Source organism: Zootermopsis nevadensis, unplaced genomic scaffold, assembly GCF_977971745.1.
Source record: "Zootermopsis nevadensis isolate Lab colony 2312 unplaced genomic scaffold, Znev_1.0 Znev_ptg000023l, whole genome shotgun sequence".
In the NCBI taxonomy this organism is placed as follows: domain Eukaryota; kingdom Metazoa; phylum Arthropoda; class Insecta; order Blattodea; family Termopsidae; genus Zootermopsis; species Zootermopsis nevadensis.
Genome location: NW_028259155.1, coordinates 5,511,587 through 5,529,485, shown reverse-complemented (window position 1 = coordinate 5,529,485; position 17,899 = coordinate 5,511,587). Strand labels below are relative to the sequence as shown.

The 17,899-nt window shown below is 36.1% G+C and overlaps 1 protein-coding gene across 4 annotated transcripts; it reads left to right on the top strand.

The window, feature by feature from the left end:
- The first annotated feature begins 4,137 nt into the window (after nucleotides 1-4,137).
- On the top strand, nucleotides 4,138-15,954 carry peng (Pumilio and CPL domain-containing protein penguin). 4 transcript variants are annotated; one of them, XM_022083422.2, is made up of 13 exons: nucleotides 4,138-4,277; nucleotides 4,733-4,827; nucleotides 5,331-5,493; nucleotides 6,873-7,072; nucleotides 7,603-7,833; nucleotides 9,351-9,559; nucleotides 9,989-10,163; nucleotides 11,018-11,140; nucleotides 11,796-11,950; nucleotides 13,547-13,692; nucleotides 14,080-14,247; nucleotides 14,931-15,021; nucleotides 15,660-15,954. In XM_022083422.2, the coding sequence occupies exons 3-13, from the start codon at nucleotides 5,334-5,336 to the stop codon at nucleotides 15,784-15,786; spliced, it is 1,785 nt and encodes a 594-aa protein (XP_021939114.1). In that variant the 5' UTR covers nucleotides 4,138-4,277; nucleotides 4,733-4,827; nucleotides 5,331-5,333; the 3' UTR covers nucleotides 15,787-15,954. The 4 variants fall into 4 exon arrangements, with proteins under 4 accessions (XP_021939114.1, XP_021939112.1, XP_087210530.1 ...); XM_022083420.2 differs by lacking the exon at nucleotides 4,138-4,277 and adding an exon at nucleotides 4,282-4,420; XM_022083421.2 differs by lacking the exon at nucleotides 4,138-4,277 and adding an exon at nucleotides 4,412-4,525.
- The last annotated feature ends 1,945 nt before the right edge of the window (nucleotides 15,955-17,899 follow it).

Here is a 17,899-nt window from a genome sequence, read left to right as displayed (position 1 = left end):
CGTTCTTTTATATTACCAGTACGCTTGGTCTGATGAAGTTCCTGTTATGACCTGTTGGTGCAGATGCTGTTAACTGTAGGTATATATCATTGGAATATACATAATGTAAATGTATGTATGTGTTTCAACTGGCAGCGGACATTAACTCCACGACATCATCATCAAGTAGGTTAGCTCAGTTGGTTAAATTACTGGTTTGTGTTTATGAGGTTCCTGGCTCTATCCTTGATTAGCCATGGCACTTTTTTTGGTGTTCCTCAGTCTTTCCAGGGGAATGTTGGAATATGACACTGCTTTCTCCCGAGTCTGTTCCATTGTGTCATATATAATCATCCCCTCATGACACTACACATTCTCTGTATTCTCCTAGCACGGATTGCATAAAATCTTTACTCAATATGAAAGTCGTGTGTCTGTTTTCGTCTTTTTTCCTTGTTTCAGTTCCAAAACAAGTTTGGTTCAATTTTGTAATGAGTGGTTTGCTTAATTTTGGTGCTTTCCAGTCAAATACAGCCCCTATGTTAACACAAAGCCCAAATTGAACTTGCCACATTTCTAAAAAGTGTGTATATCATGAAATTAAAATATAGATTTCTTAATATCTACAACAGGTATGTGCAACATACTCAGAATGCAAGCCATATTATAAAATACAAAGTTGATTGCAGGCCAGGTCATAGTTTTATTTATTATTTGCAGCTAATTTTTCATTATATTACAGTGGTTAACCATTTAAAGCTGAAGTTTACCAAAGTATTTAATGATTCAGTCTGTACTGCAAAGGAAGCATAACTCTTCACCATTAACTAACTAGATGGCTTACCGAACCTGAAGGTTCATCACCGAATTAACCAAAGCCCTTCACCGGACCCTGTCCTGGGCCAACAAAATCCAGTCTCCTTCAACTCCTATCTCCCATAGATCCCACCTGACATTATACCCAGTGCACATGTCTTGCCCCATCCATGTGTGCTACATGCCCAGCCCATCTCATTTTTCGTGACTTAATCACCCTGACAATATTGGTGGAGGAGTATAAATTTTTGAATTTGTCATTATGTAGTTTTCTCTAGACTCCGTCGTCTTCTCTCCTAGGCCCAAATATCATCCTCAACACTCTATTCTCAAACACCTGCAATGTGTGAGACCATGTTTTGCACCCATACAAAACAACAGGCAGAATTATTGTTTGTTTACACAGAGAATCATACAAAATATATAAATAAAAAATGCAGACATTGTTAAAGCAGGTGTAACATAGTTAACACTAGGCCTTAATGGATTAAACAAATTACATGCTAGTAGAACAGTTTTCAACCCATTAATGCAATATCTGACACTGCTTCGTTTTCATAGTCTATTTTCATAGCTGCCTGCTAAGATGTTGGTGTTTATCAGAATAGCCTCCCTGTAAAGGTTTATTAGGTGCAATTTTAGGTCTTCACAGTAATGGCACAACAATTCAGAAGACAGTCATCTTTGTACTCGTCACTGATATTCTGCAGATATTCTATAAATCTGTCCCATAGTTTTGATTTGGAATGTTCGATTTTTTTTTAAAATATTTGCTTACATATTTTATGTAATTCCAAACAGTGCTGTGTGCGCGTGCATTCATTCATACTTGTGTGTGAAGCAGAAAGGAATTGTTTGGGTGGAGTTAAAATTCATAGAATTCCAGAAGAAATGGGTTAAGATATTTTAATTTATTTCCTTCCGTATTCTGTAAATTCATGAAGTAAATTTGGAAAATGCCCAGCTTGTCTTTGCATCTGCTTCTAAAGTAGATGCAGATATATATAAAAGATGTTTAATGTTTTTATAAAAGTCTTGGACACTTGGTTTGAATTAGTCAATAAACTAACATCAAGATGCATAATTTGGAAGGGTTTGGAGACTTATTTTCTTCCTGAGCATGACGGGTTAATTCCCATTTGAAAGCCATATCTTGTGGGAACTTAGAAACATACATTTATCCAAGAATTTTTACTTCCTCTAGCTGTGATTTCTTAATGTATCAAACTAGACTAGTAACATAATCAAGTCCTCTGCAGATTTTCTGTTTAACACATGCATATTGGTGTGTGTCTTCTAATCAGATTAAAGCCAAACTTCACAGCCTAACAGCATTGCCCATTCACAACAGTAAAAAGCCACAATATACCAGGCAACAAAGATTTTGATGTTCAGATTTTTGCTGCCTGAGTTCTGTGGCACAATCATTATTGAGCAGAAATTTAAAACAGACATGCTCTAAAAGTCATTTTAAAAATACTAGGTTCCACATCAACATTTCTAGGTACCATCTGATCTTGCACCTGGGATTTGTCAACACCTGTTGTATTTCACTATACTTTCATAGTTTAACTGTGAGCATTAATTATTCAAGATAGGGAAACTGTTTACTACACGTGAAAGAAGCCAGTGAGCCAAGCGCTACCTGCCACTAGGACAAAATTACAGTCCTTTGCTATTTTTTGTATGTATCCATGGTCAGTGATATTTGTAGTTGTACTCTTATGATTCTGGTGCCAACTTGCCTCAAATGTGTTCAAAACTAGTTACCCCAAAATATGGTTAGAATGAATAAGTAGTAAATTAATGTGGTTGAAATTCTTATGATTGACAACGATTTAATTTGTTATCCCTTAATTACACTCTTGGTTGAGTGTCATACAAACAATAAGATATAAAATGTATTTACCTTACAAGAATATTGATAATATAAATTTAATATCTGGAGAACTGAACTGGTAAAAACGTTGGTAATGTGCGTGTACAGTTTTCCCACCATTTTTTGGCAGACAGGTGGGAGTTTACCTAGTGTTTCTCATTGAAACAAGTCAGCATATTAGATTTTAGTCACCCTAGATCTGGGTTTCGTTGAAAACCAGAATTGCTGAAGTGTGTCTAAAATTTCCACAGTGAATAGTTCTGGAGGAGTACTGATCTGTGTTAAGGTACAGTAGATGATGGTTTGTTGAATCTTAAATATTCCAATCAACTGCTTGTAACATAAAATTGAATTTGTAAAGTGATTTTTATGAGTACAAGAATAAATTGTATTTATTTCAACAGAATTTTCATAGATGAAATTAAAGGTAATTTGTTAGAAATGGGGACCTCGACTATTGTATGCAAGTCCCTGTAACATAATTTAGTTTTGTTATTTTTTCTCTCTGTCATATTTTTTGTGTTTGGCTTTTCATTTTCTAGAAATATGCAGTTTTGCCTCTCTCTCTCTCTCTTTTTTTAACCACAGCTTGACATCCTCTTTCTTTTGTACCCTATGAGCAAATTCAAAAACATTTTCCTACCTTTAAAATCAAACATTAAAACATTTCAGTTTATGTAAGTTTCATTGCAAACTCTTGCTGGTAACTAACCAATGCACTAATTCCATTTCTATTTCTTACATATAAAATACTGGCATCAACTTGTTAATACAGAAGAGTAATTCACTGATTTGTTTGTGGTTATTTAGTATATGGTTATATTAATAGCTTCAGATGATTTCCTCATTTCTATCTTGCAAGTTCTCTGTTGGTGTGACATTACAGTCTATTCAGAATTGTATTAATGCCATGTGCCCGATGTTTGTAGTATTAACAAGATTGGAGTATAAAAGAAATTATTTACTTTCCATCCAATCATTGTCACAATTATGTGATTTGTATTACAAACACCTATTTTCCTATGACGTGTTCTACATTCTTGGCTTTGGTCTATGAAGGATCTGTGGATTGTAATTCCATACCTCCAACGTCAAAATGGACATCTGTTAATTATGAATAAGGAGTGCCAGATATCGAATTCATGAAGAATACCCATAGTTTAAATATATCTTATTGAGCATTAACTTCAGTTGTCTCCATTTATTTACAAGTATTAATTACAAATAATGTGTACCTTATTGTAATATACACGATAGGGTACAAGACCTCAAAAATGACCATCAGTGAAGTTCGTTGTAGCCGTTCAAATAGGTTATTTTAGATATTGTTTAGTTTATTTTGTAATTTCCTATGTTTGTGAGGGAGTTGGGATGTTTTCGACTGTTAGAACTTCAGACCATAATGTGATTAGTTTGGTTTTTCGGACTAATAATCATTGACCATATATGGAGAAGAAAACATACACATTAGTCATTGCTTAACAATTACAGATGTTGGGTTAATTATGGTGGCAGTATTTTGGTAATGCGTACGCACATCTTTTTTTATCCTTGCTACCAAAGAGTACGATGTTTAGAAGGCAGCCGTTGTCCTGTACAATTGGTATGTTGGTATTATTTGTGGTTGGTATTAATCTGTGTTCTGTTCGTCTGTAATAGAATTTTTGTGTTGTATAGTATAAATATAATACAATACGGTGTTGTCATTGTAAATTATTATAGGTGCTGCGTTATTGTGTGTTAATGGTAAGACACTGCACGTTTCCTTTCTCCTTCGATGTATAAATATAATGTTATTGATTGTCTGCTATGAAGCTCTTGATGCACGTGGAATAAACCGTCTTGCAGAATGTGAGGGTTATTAAATTACAAGTTTGAAGAAAACATAACTAATTTGATGTTTACAGTTGTAATATGTACAAAATTAGATGTTAAGATTGTAACTTTAATTGGTGTAAATACGAGGTTTGAAAAGCACAATTCATACATTTAAGGAATACGATCAGAATTAATTTGACAAATGAACATTAATATATCTAGAAAATTATTCTGTTTCAGATATTGAACACTGAAGTAAATCTCATTTATTTATTCTGATTTACAACCAGATAACAACCGCTAATTCCAGAAGTACAACAAATTATTACATTTTTGTATGTATAATGTTTGTTTCCAACATTTTTATTAGTTGTAGTAATAAGTACACATTTAATGAAATTGGCCTGTTGATGCATATTAGAGTTAAAAGAAAAGAAACAATACAAAGACTTTTTTTCCTATGACAGATCAGAAATGTTTGCATTTTGTCAAGACCTGGGAAAGGTATTAATTTGATCCTATGTATCATAAGCATCCCTAATAAAAGTATGGGTAACATCACTCTTCTCCCAAAAGAGAAGAGTGATGTTATTATATTGCTAAGCCATAGTGCATGGATCATGAGAGTAGCAGTATGACTCAAAATTAGAAATGCCACATATTATTTCATGAGTATTTTACAGACAAGCTTTACAATACATTGGTTGTTTGTAATTTTTTTTATTTGAATCCTGGTTTAAATTTCCAATATTGATTTTTAGATGTTTTATTTGATATTTTTTTGAGAGACAGGCTACATTATCTTATTCAGTGACACTTATTTTGTTTTTCTACATAGAAAATGGCCATAGTAAGTAGAAAACGTCAGAGTACACAGGATGCAGGGCAAGAATCAAATGCTGAGATAGATAGAAAGATTTTGAAGTATGAGAAACCAAAGAAACTCAAGAAAAGAAATAGTGGGCCCATCAAAACGGTTGCCAAAATTCCAAAAGTAGCTGGTAAGTAATTTTTATGCACCTCAAGTTCTCTTGATTTGTGTTTAGATATGTCATATTTTAAAAATGAAGGTTAATGTTCACACACACACACACACACAAGACCATGTACCAACTAAGTCATTAGCAATTACACATATGGGACTGTGCCCCAGCTGTGCTACTATCATAAAACTGAATTTTATATCTTGCTTAGATAAACAATTTTATACGGTACATACATAAACCTTTTCAAAGTTGATCTATATAATTAGAAGAAAAAAAATGATAAGTACAGTATTTTGAAAAAGATGTCTTATCAGTGACAGGATTTTCATAACCAAAATAATGTATGCACAGAGCCATGGTCAAGCAAGTTGGTACAGGGCAGTGTGGTTTGTAAGAAGGGCATATGTTAAACAAGTTGTATTGGCCTGAGCTCTTCTTACCAATCACCAAATAATTTTTATTATTATTATTATTATTATTCCATCTATTCACCATTTTACTGGGTATTTATTTCTATGTACCTGAGACAAACCTTGCCCTTGAGGTACATAGTGTAGCAGCTATTTCCGAAATGCATTTTGTTTTTTAATAAGTGATACATGCATTAAACAGATTCCGCGAGAGGCATTATATATTTTACGTGAGCTTCTTTCAAATTTATTACTATTATTATTACTCTTGCTTGCTCAAGCCTTTGTAGTGAGTGGACGTGCCTTGTCAGTGCTCCATGCTGTGTGTATTTAGTGTGTGGTGCTGTTGTAAAGGAATCTGCTACCTGCAGCCTCCCGGCACAATGACTGCTAGCAGGGATACTTGTGTGGTGTGTAAGAAGGCTTTGTATGGAAAGCAAAAATATATTAGATGTTGTGGGCCATGTGCCACTCGATTTCATCTCACTTGCTTAAAAATGAGTGAGGTCGAATATTAATTTTTTTATGTCTGATTGTGTTTCCACCTACAAATGTGCAAAGTGTGTCAAGGCGCTGCAGGGTATTAGAGGTGAAAGTACACCGTCGCAGAACTTGCGTTTTTCCTCTGCCTTGTTGCTTCCTAAGATTGTAGTATCTCCTGGAAAGGAACTTATTTTGCCAGACGTTGGGGATTCTGACTCTCTCGGTGGTCAGCTGGAGATGGTGAGACTTAATGGAGTTAGCACGCATAATTTGGTGGAAAATTTAGTGGAGTCGGTTCTGAAACTGCCTTAGGATGTGCAGCAGCTGCGCAAAGATAATGCATATCTGAAGCATCATTTGAGTAGCATTACTGCCAGAGTTCCTGTACTTTCTGAGGACAGTTCTAAATCGACATGTATGTTATAATTTTTACAATCATAATTTTTTTCTGTAGAAATGTCTCTCATATTTTAGTTCTCATGTTGTGTGTCTGTGTTACAGAAAAACCTGATTGGTCCGAGTTCAAAAAGAAGAAGAAAGAATTAAAAAAGGCACGAAAGGGACACAAGTGCTCAGTTTACGATCTTATTGAGAAATCAAAGAAGTTGTGGGAGAAGGTTCGAAGAAGTGACTGTCCCACTGAAAAACAGGAAAAACTAACCTTGGAAATACACAACTTATTAAAAAACAAACTGGATAAGGTAAATGATGATTAACACTGCAACCTGTCCAGTGCTGATCACTGCTTGCCCTGTGTATTCAAACGAGTCCTGATTATTTTAACTGTGTAGTGTATGGTTGAAATCCTGTTCATTTTCTGAAAATTGTAAACTGGGTGTGTCCTTTATTATTGTTTCTCAAACTGTTCTATGGAACTCTGGGGTTACGTGAAGTATTTTCAAGGGTTCCGTGAGAAAATACTGTCTAATTCTGGATTAACTTATTTTACAATGCCTTTGCTATTACAGTAGTTGTATTGTCAAATTTTGTCTGTTTCTGCATATACACATTTCCTTTATAATTAATCGTACTCTTCATTAACGTAGTCACTTGTGATATAAATTTCACTTTATAAAAAAAGAATACAGTTAAGCCACATTGCAGCAATGAATGCAGCAAACTTGAGTAATATCAGTTGCATCTTACCTGCTCTTATAATTGTAAAAAAATAACATAAACACTGCCATAGGAGAAAAGTATTTCACATTTAAAGACCAATTTATTTCCACAGGTTGTATATTCTCATGACTTATCTCGAGTAGTTCAGTGGTTGCTGAAAATTGGTACACCTGAGTTGAGAGCGGCAATTACGCAAGAACTCACATCTCATGTACCAGCTATGCTTCAGTCTAAGTATGCTTGCTTCTGTGTGAAAAGAATGCTGAAGTATGGTTCCCATGGGTCCAGAAAATCAGTCATACAATCTCTTCACGGAAAGGTGGTGAAGCTAACACGCCATTCTGTAAGTTTTGTGTTATTTTCAGAATAAACTAAGGAAATATGTGAGGTCATTTCAATCTTACATAATGGCAGTTCCATGGGTCGAGAATTTTCTTGTCAGGTTCATTATGTCATGTAAAGAAGGCATATACGTATATTTTTTTCCTTAAATCCAGTGAAATGACATTGAAAGGTGCTGAAAACATTTTCCTAGGTAGAAGTAGATGAAATATTTATATACGCACATATTGTACTTGCCTGAAACTAGGATAAAAGATTTTATTCATTTAGGTCTCTGAAATTAAAGAATCATTTTGTACCAGTTATCTGACATGTAATTACAGTGGAACCTCTTTTAACCGACCTATTTGAGGGGAACCATTGTCAGATGAGCAAGGGGACCCCCTCCTAAATATACTCCGTTGTGGGTTGCTTTAGATTTCAAAATTGAAACCATTCCCTCCTTGGTTGACACAGGTGCTCAATTTTCTTTTATTCGCGCTGACATTTTGGAAATTTTTATATCGTTCAGTAGTGTCCTGCAAGTCGGTTCCTTGTTTACTATCTTAGTGAATGGACAGATGTGTCACGTAACTGAAGCAGCTAAGTTGTACGTTAAGCTTCTGAATTTCTTGTGGGATCAGGAATTAAAAATTCTGAGTGGTGGATCTTTTTTCCATTATGTTGGGGTTAGACTTCATATCTAGCACTTGCATGTTTATTGACCTCTGAGCCCATGAATACTGTTTTCATTTTTTTACAGCGGTTGCTGATTACTTTCAGGAGCTATTGGGAGAAGCCAAGAAGGTTAAGACCTGGTCCTAGACAGCCTTTTCCAAAAATTGTTGGAGGATTATCCCAAATTGTTATCTAGTGGGATAGGCACTACTAGGTGTGCTCACTGTGAGAGATCAAGTCCCCATTAAATCGCCTCCGTTTTGCTATGCTTTGCCTAAACAAATTTTGAAAGGTTTGATTGGTGACTGCCGTAAAGTTAATGCTAAGGTCAACTTTGATTCCTATCCTTTACCCACAATAGATTAAGCACTTCAACAATTTGCTGGTTCCATAGTATTTTCCATTTTAGATTTTAACTCTGCGTACTACCAGGTTCCCCTGTCTCATCGTAGCCGTCGGGTCACTGTGTATTGTACACCCTTTGGCCTCTACGAATTCAATAAGTTACGTATGGAGATAAGTGTCGGTTGTCAAGGGTTGAGCCAAGTGGCCGACGAGTTATTTTCAGATTTGAAGGGGCAGTGTGTCTTCAGTTTTATGGACGATTTAGTTGTCTACTCACCATTGCTGACCGACTATGAAGTGCATCCTCATGAGGTTTTTTATCGTCTTTAGCAAGCTGACTTTACCCTGAATAAAGATATGATTGCTCTCAGCACAAGTGTTTGTTGTAAGATAGAGTTATATTTATTATAAGTTGGTTTGATGTAGTTTTGAGGCAAGTATTGCTGTGGCTTTCTCAAATTACTACACAGCACAACAACCCAGAAGACAGCTGTCTTTTCTCTTCTCTTTTCACAGGTGGCATCACCTGTAGTTGAATACATGTACTCAACATGGACTAGTGCATTTGAGAAGAGTCAGTTGCGACAAGAATTCTATGGTGATATGTACAAACAGGACAAGGAGAGCAACGTGCAGAGCCTTGATGATATTGTTCAAAAGGCACCAGCAATGAAGGAAGCTGTTCTCAGTGCCGTGAAAGCCAACGTGTCACAAATTCTTGACAAGTCAGTATCGGCAACTTGTTTGATATCTAAACTTCAATGTGGCTGTCAGATACTTCCATGTCATACCTTTATTGTTCTGAAATGTGGCTTTGGATGTTGATGACTGTTTAGAACTGTATTATCAGAATTTTAAACTGGATTAATAATGAAATAGTCGCCCTCAGTGGTCTAGCAGTTAGCGTGCTTGCTATTTCTTGCAAGAATCATCGACTTGAAGTATCTTGGGATAATCAGGGAAGGGTTTATTGTTGCAAGTGATTTTTAAGGGAGAAGTATCAAGGCATTGATACCAAAATTTCACTACCTAATTGTCATTAGAATCCGGAATAAATATTCCTATGGTACAGTTTCAAAATTCTGATGTGCGTGTGACAGTCAGTGGATGTCTTAAACTATGTCTTGTAGCCTTGCTATTATTTCTGTCCACAGGAAGCTGACAAAGTCGTCTTTGCTGCACACGGTTCTCTGTGAGTACTTGAGACATTGTTTGAAAGAAGATCGTGACGAGATCCTCTTACACGTACAGAACTCTCTTCTGAACTTCACGAGTACGAGGGATGGTGTACATGTTGCCATGATGTGCATCTGGCATGCCTCAAATAAAGTATGTTACCGAACAAATGACCTCACAGTAGTATTTAGTTTTTATAGAAAAGAGTCAACTTGGTACATTACATATTACATACAAAAGTTCTTGTGTCATGGCCGTCTTTCTACTTGCAGCTTACCTGTTTCATTATTTCTTTGAGGGAATTCCTAAACATTGGGTAACTAGATTTCCTTTAAAAGAACTTAATTCTGTGGTGATTTGGTGCTACGGGACTTCATATGCCTAGTAAACTACACCGAGATATATTAGAGGAAACGTGCTTCTAGAAAAGCAGTTGTGATGCGTGGTGATAATTTTATTAAACACAGTGATGGTTATTTCACCGCAGTGAAATACACGTTCTAATATTTGCAGTAAACTTCAGTATTAAATTAACACTCGTAGAAGATGACTTGGTGTCCAGACATTTTCTGAAATAAGACAGTGTCATTTTTGGTTAAATTTTAAATCTCAGACTGTGATTGTAGATAGTTATAAAATTATAATCTCTGTATTACAGTTGCTTCTCTAATACTGAATAATTATATTAACAAAGAAAATAAAAGTTTTATTTCAGTGTTTGTTGAACATACACGTGTATTTTACCGCAGTGATACTCGATTTCCCATGGGGATATTTATGTGTTTTGTATTCCAATTTGTACTTTCAATATTAGGTTAATTAATTTCATTGTAGTGATTTCCTGATTAATGTTACTTTATTTTTTGCATGAAATTTTACGATCTTTATTGGACTGAATTTAAATTGTGTGAAAATTATTTTCTCATTCCAGCTGACTAAAAGACATTTATTTCTTGCATGTACACCTTGTGTGAAAGGTGATAGAAAGTCAATGGTTTAATTCACAGGTAAAGAAACTGATCATGAAGAATTTAAAAGGCCACGTGAAGGAAGTTGCAAAGTCTGAACATGGCCATCTGATGCTTTTAGCTCTGTTTGATACTGTGGATGACACCGTTCTTCTGAGAAAGGTATGTGTGAACTTCAGAAAGTTCGTACATAATCACGCGCACTAATTTAACATCGTCACTGCAGAGGTCACAGTAATTCATGGCATGCTAGCAGTCGATAGAAATAAATAATCGAATAGAGACAAACAACCAGAATGCTACGGTATAAGATTATTTTTGAGAAGGTCTGAGAACTGAAATAAGGCATTTTGTTTCATCTAATTAGCTTTTAAAGGAATTTACTTTCCTGTCTGTCTCATTACGTGCATCAAGTCAGAAGGATGAAAACTTCTGTTTTTTTCTGCTGCCTTTTCGTTAGATAGTAGATAAAAATTTAACGTAAAAAGATACGAGTCACTGCATAGTCAACAGTAATGTTTGACTAAAAGGATTTACATGTATTTGCCTCAGCAGAATGGATTATGAAATGGGGGATAAGTAATTAATAGACCTTTTCTCCAGCGACAAAGTAACGATGACATTTGGCATCCTTATGCACAAGGTGATGCGTCAGAAACTAATAGGACTGCAATTTATACTTTTTCGCCCCAGCATGAGACATCATTTCTCCTGGTAATAATTAACTTATTTTCAAAACTACACTTTTTGGATTTGGCTCTGGTACCGCCGATATCCATGTTTTATCATTCTTGCTTTACTGAATTTGTTTCATTAGATGCTGATGCCAGAACTTTTGGGAGATGTATGGAGTCTTGTGGATGATGAATATGGAAGGAAGGTTGTCCTGTACTTGGTGGCACATAGAGATCCCTTGTATTTTCATCCCACAGAAGTGGACATGCTCAGAAGGGGGGCTGCACTCAGCAATAGGTAACTAGTCCACATGATTCTCTGCCTCTTTATATTTCAGATGAAATTAAATGACCCTATGTTATGATTCTTTAGTTATAATTAATTGTAATTGCTTTCATAATAAGGACAATATTACGTCCATCACATTCCGAATTTCCTATTCTACCGTCAGTTTGTTATGTTACTAAGAGAAACGTAACTCAGCAAAATTGCATCTGGTTCATATGCAGGACGTAGATGGAGTATGATGTCTGGTATCCCAATTATACCTCGGGAACATTAAATATAATCTTTCTGACTTTTAAAATATTTAAATGTGTTGTTATTATCGCAGTAATCACTTTATGAAGCTTGAATGTAGTCATAATGTTTTATTGTTGTTGATGTTATTGATGATGATGATGATGATGATGATGATAATGACATAACAGAGTTTTCCTAAATTATCTTTAATCTTATAAAACTTTATCAGTCAAATTGAAGAAGTTTGAATTTTGTGGCTTCCTGCACTATGTGTCTTTGGATATAGAGTTTGCTATTAGTGCACTTCGGTATGTACCCCTTATGTAGCACAAGTTGATATTCACTTTCTGTAATCCGCATCACACATTAATGTTTGTGTTGTCATGGATGTAGTTAACGACTGCCTGTGGATTCTCATACCCCCACATTTGCACATAATGGTGATGAACTTTTCAATTCACACAGAAAGTTACTTTGTCCAAAAACAACATTTGTACAAGGAAATCATTGTCTACAGCAATACTCTACAGAATGTAACTAGCATAATCTGCATGTCTTGACCAGTTATTTGGTTACGCAGGTGCATGATTTGCATTTTTTATGTGTAAAACGTTAAATGTTTATGCCAAACTATCTTTTGCTGATGGTGGACTTCTTGGGGATGACCGAATGTCATGTCCTGCTACATATTCGGGAGGTCACGGGTTCAAATATCGGCCTGAAGACCAGCTATCTTGACCGAGGTTTTTCATGGTTTTCCTAAGTCCCTTCAGGCAAATTCCAGTATAGTACCTTAAATTACTCCATTACCACTTTATTCCACCACCGTGGTTAGTGCGCTGGCCTTGTAATCCTGGGGTCCCAGGTTCGATTCCCAGCGGTGCCCAAATTTATAACTTGTGTTGGGCAAGGCTGTGGTCTAGGCAACACGAAGTTTTCCTCCGGGGCTTCCCTGGTTTCTCCGTGGCATCCCAACACACAGAAGAAGGCAAACCACTTCTAAATCACCTGCCTAAAAAAACATATATGAACAGCCCCCAGTCCGAGAAAAGAGTGGAAGGATCCTGTTCATAATATGTCGCCAACTCCTGTAAAGGAGACGGCGTAATGAAGAAGTCTGAGTTACTGAAAAAGTGTTGTTAAATTAACAATAAATAAATATCCTTGGGCTTTTGTAGATAGGCTAACTGTACACAATCCACAGAAGGATGTTTAGTGAGCTATTTTTATATTTTGAAAACTGCAATTACTGGTGTAAATATCCTCACTGTACTAAAAGAACACTTTGTGGTGGTTCGGAGATAATATCCACTAAACAGCCAGAAATGTGTGTTCCGGTGGTTTTAATTAAAAATGTTGTCTTGCATTCAGTAAGAAGGATCAAGAAGTGAGAATGTCAGAACTGCTGGACACTGTGTCAGATCCGTTGTTGGAAGCGATTGCAAATGATGCTGGCAAATGGATCAGCAACAGTTCTATTGGAATGGTAACACTGGCAGTACTCAAGTCTGGGAAAGGTTAGAGAATGCATATACTTGCTAGTTTAAACAAATTTATTGGACAAGGTCATTACTGAAAGTGTCGCCCTCAGTGGACTAGTGGTTAGCGTGCTCGCCACAGAACCCAAGGTTCGCGGGTTGAATCCCAGCTGAAAGCAGTGGTGATAACATATCACTTTGTTTTAGACCATTCTGAATAGCAAATGCACAAACAAGTTATTTTTCATATTCAGACCTCATTATAAGTTCCATTTAAAGACATTTAAATTAAATTTGGCACATACTGTGTTTTCATATTATTTTATATCCTCAAGTGTGTATTAAGACTAGTTGCAGTGAAATTACTCTGAGGAAGTTAATGAATGAAGTGGAGATGATATCATGTACGTAATTTATATATTTCAGGTTTGGAGCTGCGGAGAGCTTTTGGCGCCTTTGCTGAATATATCAGCGATGCGACAAAAAAAATTTCTGAAGAGAAGCAGGAGTATTTTGTTGTAGAACATGCTGGAACCCATCTGATGCTGAAGAAACTTATACAACATGACAAAGAGAGATTAAAGAATGAGGAAGGTACGATGTAATATTTGGCTATACAGCTAATCAATGGACCATGATGAGCTAGACACATTGGTTTTTGTAACGTTTGCACTTTTTCAGTCACTAATTTCAACCAATTAATCTAAATAGGATTTTAGGTTCTGATGAAGGTGAGTTCAAAAGTATGGCATGTAAAAGAACCTTATGAGCATGAACGAGATGTTTCATTTCATAAGCAAAATTCAGCGGCCATTTCTCACCCAAGTTTATCGTGATTCACTACTAGATGGCTCTGGCAGTTAAATCAGGATTGAGTATAAATTGTGCAGAGGCAGTGGGCTTGTCACTCACTAATAAAATGCACACATCAAAGACGTAGAAACCTCTCACATGGGAGGAGGCCAAGACTCGATTTTGGGCTGTTGCACCACAGAAGAAGAAATGTCGCCCTGTGAGACTGTTTCTCCTTGTGGAAAATATTAAAAATTAATTATGATTGGCCTTTGAAACTCATCCACAGTCAAGACAGAAAGTATTTAATGTCATAGTTTGGTGTTCGCATGTGATGAAACACGTTTGTTCTCCAAGATCACTGAAATGTGTAATATATTTAATTATGGCCTTTTTTCCTAGGGTACAGTAATTTTACTTAAAAACTAAAAGACACTGATTGACATTTTCAGTGCAGAATGTCATAATTTGTTTTCTTTTGTTAGTGACCTTCAGTTCTGTTCTGGTGTCGAAGCTGACAGAACCCACTCTCTTGTCATGGATAGCTTACAACAGGGGCTGCTTCCTTCTAGTTGCGTACGTATTCTCAGTTGATTTATTGGTGTGATAATTATGTACATTGATACAGTGGGACAGCTTTACTCTTTATTGTGTCCATGTACTTCACTCATTCAAGGTCTGTTTTGGCCCTTTCAGAGTCACGACACATCTCTTTAGTTGAATGGTGTGCTTATTATATTAAGGTACATGAGAGGTTTCGGTGGTGGTAAAATATTTCCTGTGTCTCTCTTCTGTCGTCACACTTGGAGACTCCATATTGGCTTACCACATCTCTCATTATTCCTCAGCTCTGATTGGACCATTTACACTGTCCTTACATTCTTCTCACACTTCATTAATTTATAAATAATTATAATTTGAAATAGATTTAACATATACATATTATCTTTTTCTGGTGGTTGGTAGGCTTCCAACTTCGATAGCCGTGTGTAATAACTTTCAATTCAGAAATTGTAATGTTCGTGTTGTTCTGTTGCCAGGAATTCGTGTAACAGGTAAACTTGTTCATGCTCTCACTGGATCATTACTTCTTTGAGATATCATTAAAATATATTTAAATTTTTGCCATGATCAATATTTCTGTTGCTGAACTGAGCTTAAGACTTTGATTGCTTGATATAATAATGACGCTTTCTCTCCGATTATTATTACAGTCTGATGGAAAGTACAATCCAGTTAGTTATTGATGAAACCAGAAGAAAGCTTCAACCCTTAATTCCAGATATAAGGAAGCAGACATCAGTAGGAGCCAATATTCTGCATAAAAAGCTCACAACTTAAAAAGTAATTCAGGATTCTTTGAGAAAAAGACTTACTGTAGAAATGAAATTGTGCACAGAGCCCATTGTTATCTGGAGGTGTTTTATCTTTGTTACATATACTTAAACAACCAGTGTTATGTGGAAATTATTTTCATGTAATTACAATAAAATAACCACTCTTTTTATATTTGTTGACCCTTCCCAGACAGGTGGATAAAATTTTAACTACAATTTTAAGACTTTAATGAGGACAAGAGGTTAAATTAAATTAATTAGCTTGCTTGCAGATGAGAATTATCCACGTGAATCGCCAAAGATGTCCTTGGTTTTAGTGCACACAATTTAGGTGTGTTTTTTGTGTGAGGCATTGTGTTACAGGTTAGGCCTACTGGTGATGCAGAATTTATATTTTTAACCTTATGGACATACGTTCAGTGCATTGCAGAGTTATTTGGCTGCTAGTGCCATGGCAAGAACATTAACATAAGACTTGCGTAAATGTAGTTGAAAAGTTGGGTTTTAGTTTTGATTCTGAAGAATAATTTACGTCAGATGACGTTGACATTCATTGTACATGACTTTGACTTGTTTCAGTCCATTAAGGATAAAAAGAAACTTTCTGATCTGATGTTAAATTGTACTGCTGCATAACATGTCACTAGATCTACACTTGGCTACTTTTGACTAATATTTACATATTAACTGCAACAGTATTTTACCAAACATGGTCATAAATTCTGCATAGAGGCCGGGTATTTTCGCTGTTTTCATCATTCCAGACACATCTACCTATTTGTCAGAGATTAACTTGGAAATTTTTAACTGTGTCATATTCAAGAAGGGTTTACAAGTGTCCTCTGACAGCAGTCAAATGCTATAACAAATATCCAGAAACAATTTGATGAAGGTAGAAAAGCAAGCTGTCTGGGCATTGCTGGGTAATGGCAGTCTCACAGCCTTGCCAACTGACAAGGGTGTGACAGTGATCCTCAATATGGAGGATTACTATCATTAAGATCTTAACCCTTCTGGAGGATCGAGCATGCAAGAAACTGTATGAAGACCCCACAGACCATGCAACAGAAGACTGCTCTAATCTGGAAGTCCTCGCTCTCTGAAGATGTCAAACTGTTGTGTCCACATGGTGGTTACACTGGTGCTAGCCTTTAACAACTAGTGCGAGACAGGTCTTTTCAAAATATCTGCACAAAGGGCCACAAAATTGTGACTATAAAAGACAGTGGTAGTTCATGTTTTGAAGGAACATGATCTGGTAGCGGGAATAAATTTTTGTAATTAGTTTCTTTTGTCTATACACAATGGACACGATTGGTATCCTTACCAGTGAGGCCTGGTTTCGTGGAGTGGTAAATTCTCAGAATAGTCGGAATTGGAATAAAGAAAATTGAAGACTTATTCAAGAACTTCATCTTCGTGAAGACAAAATTGGTGTTTGGTGTGCAACAAGTGCATGTGGGATAATTGGACCTATCTTTTACAATAATAGTTAATGCTGCCAGGTACATGAACAACATCCAAAGCCCATCTTTTGCCAAACAGAATAAGAGAGGCAAGGCTCTGGTGTTTTTCAGCAGGATTCTGCAACAGCTCTTATGGCACAAGTGTTTGGAAGAATTGCAGGTCTTTGGTGATCATGTAATTACCTATGTTCTGTAGCCCCATGTTCCCCTGATTTAACACCCTTCGACCTTTATTTGTGGGGAAGTTTAAAACATATGATCTCTCACTGGAAAAACCACAAAATGACATCCACTGCAAGACATCAGCAATTTCCAGGGAAGAACTCCAGCAAGTTAACACCAACACATTCTGTGGGTACACGGAGTGCATTTGGACAGGAGGGCAGCATTTTCTGCATCTGTTGTAGCACTGGTGAGTTTTTAATACAGTTTTCAAAAGATGAAACATACAGAACTGTAATCTTATAGGTTACTTTGTATAGGCATGAAACATGACTCCCATGTTAAAGGAAGGCATAATCAAAGGTGTTTTAAGAACAAAGTGCTGGAAAAATGAAAACAAGTAATTATTTCTCTGTTCACTCCAAGTCTTATGGTTAATCCTAGTGTTTAGAGTCAAACAGACATTTCTACCAGCAGCCTCTTGCCCCC

What these genes read in the sequence shown, in the direction of transcription:
- peng (XM_087354404.1), top strand. An exon ending in GTGTCACAAATTCTTGACAA is followed by an intron (nt 9,560 to 9,988) that starts GTCAGTATCGGC and finishes TTCTGTCCACAG; the next exon opens with GAAGCTGACAAAGTCGTCTT. An exon ending in ACACCGTTCTTCTGAGAAAG is followed by an intron (nt 11,141 to 11,795) that starts GTATGTGTGAAC and finishes TTGTTTCATTAG; the next exon opens with ATGCTGATGCCAGAACTTTT.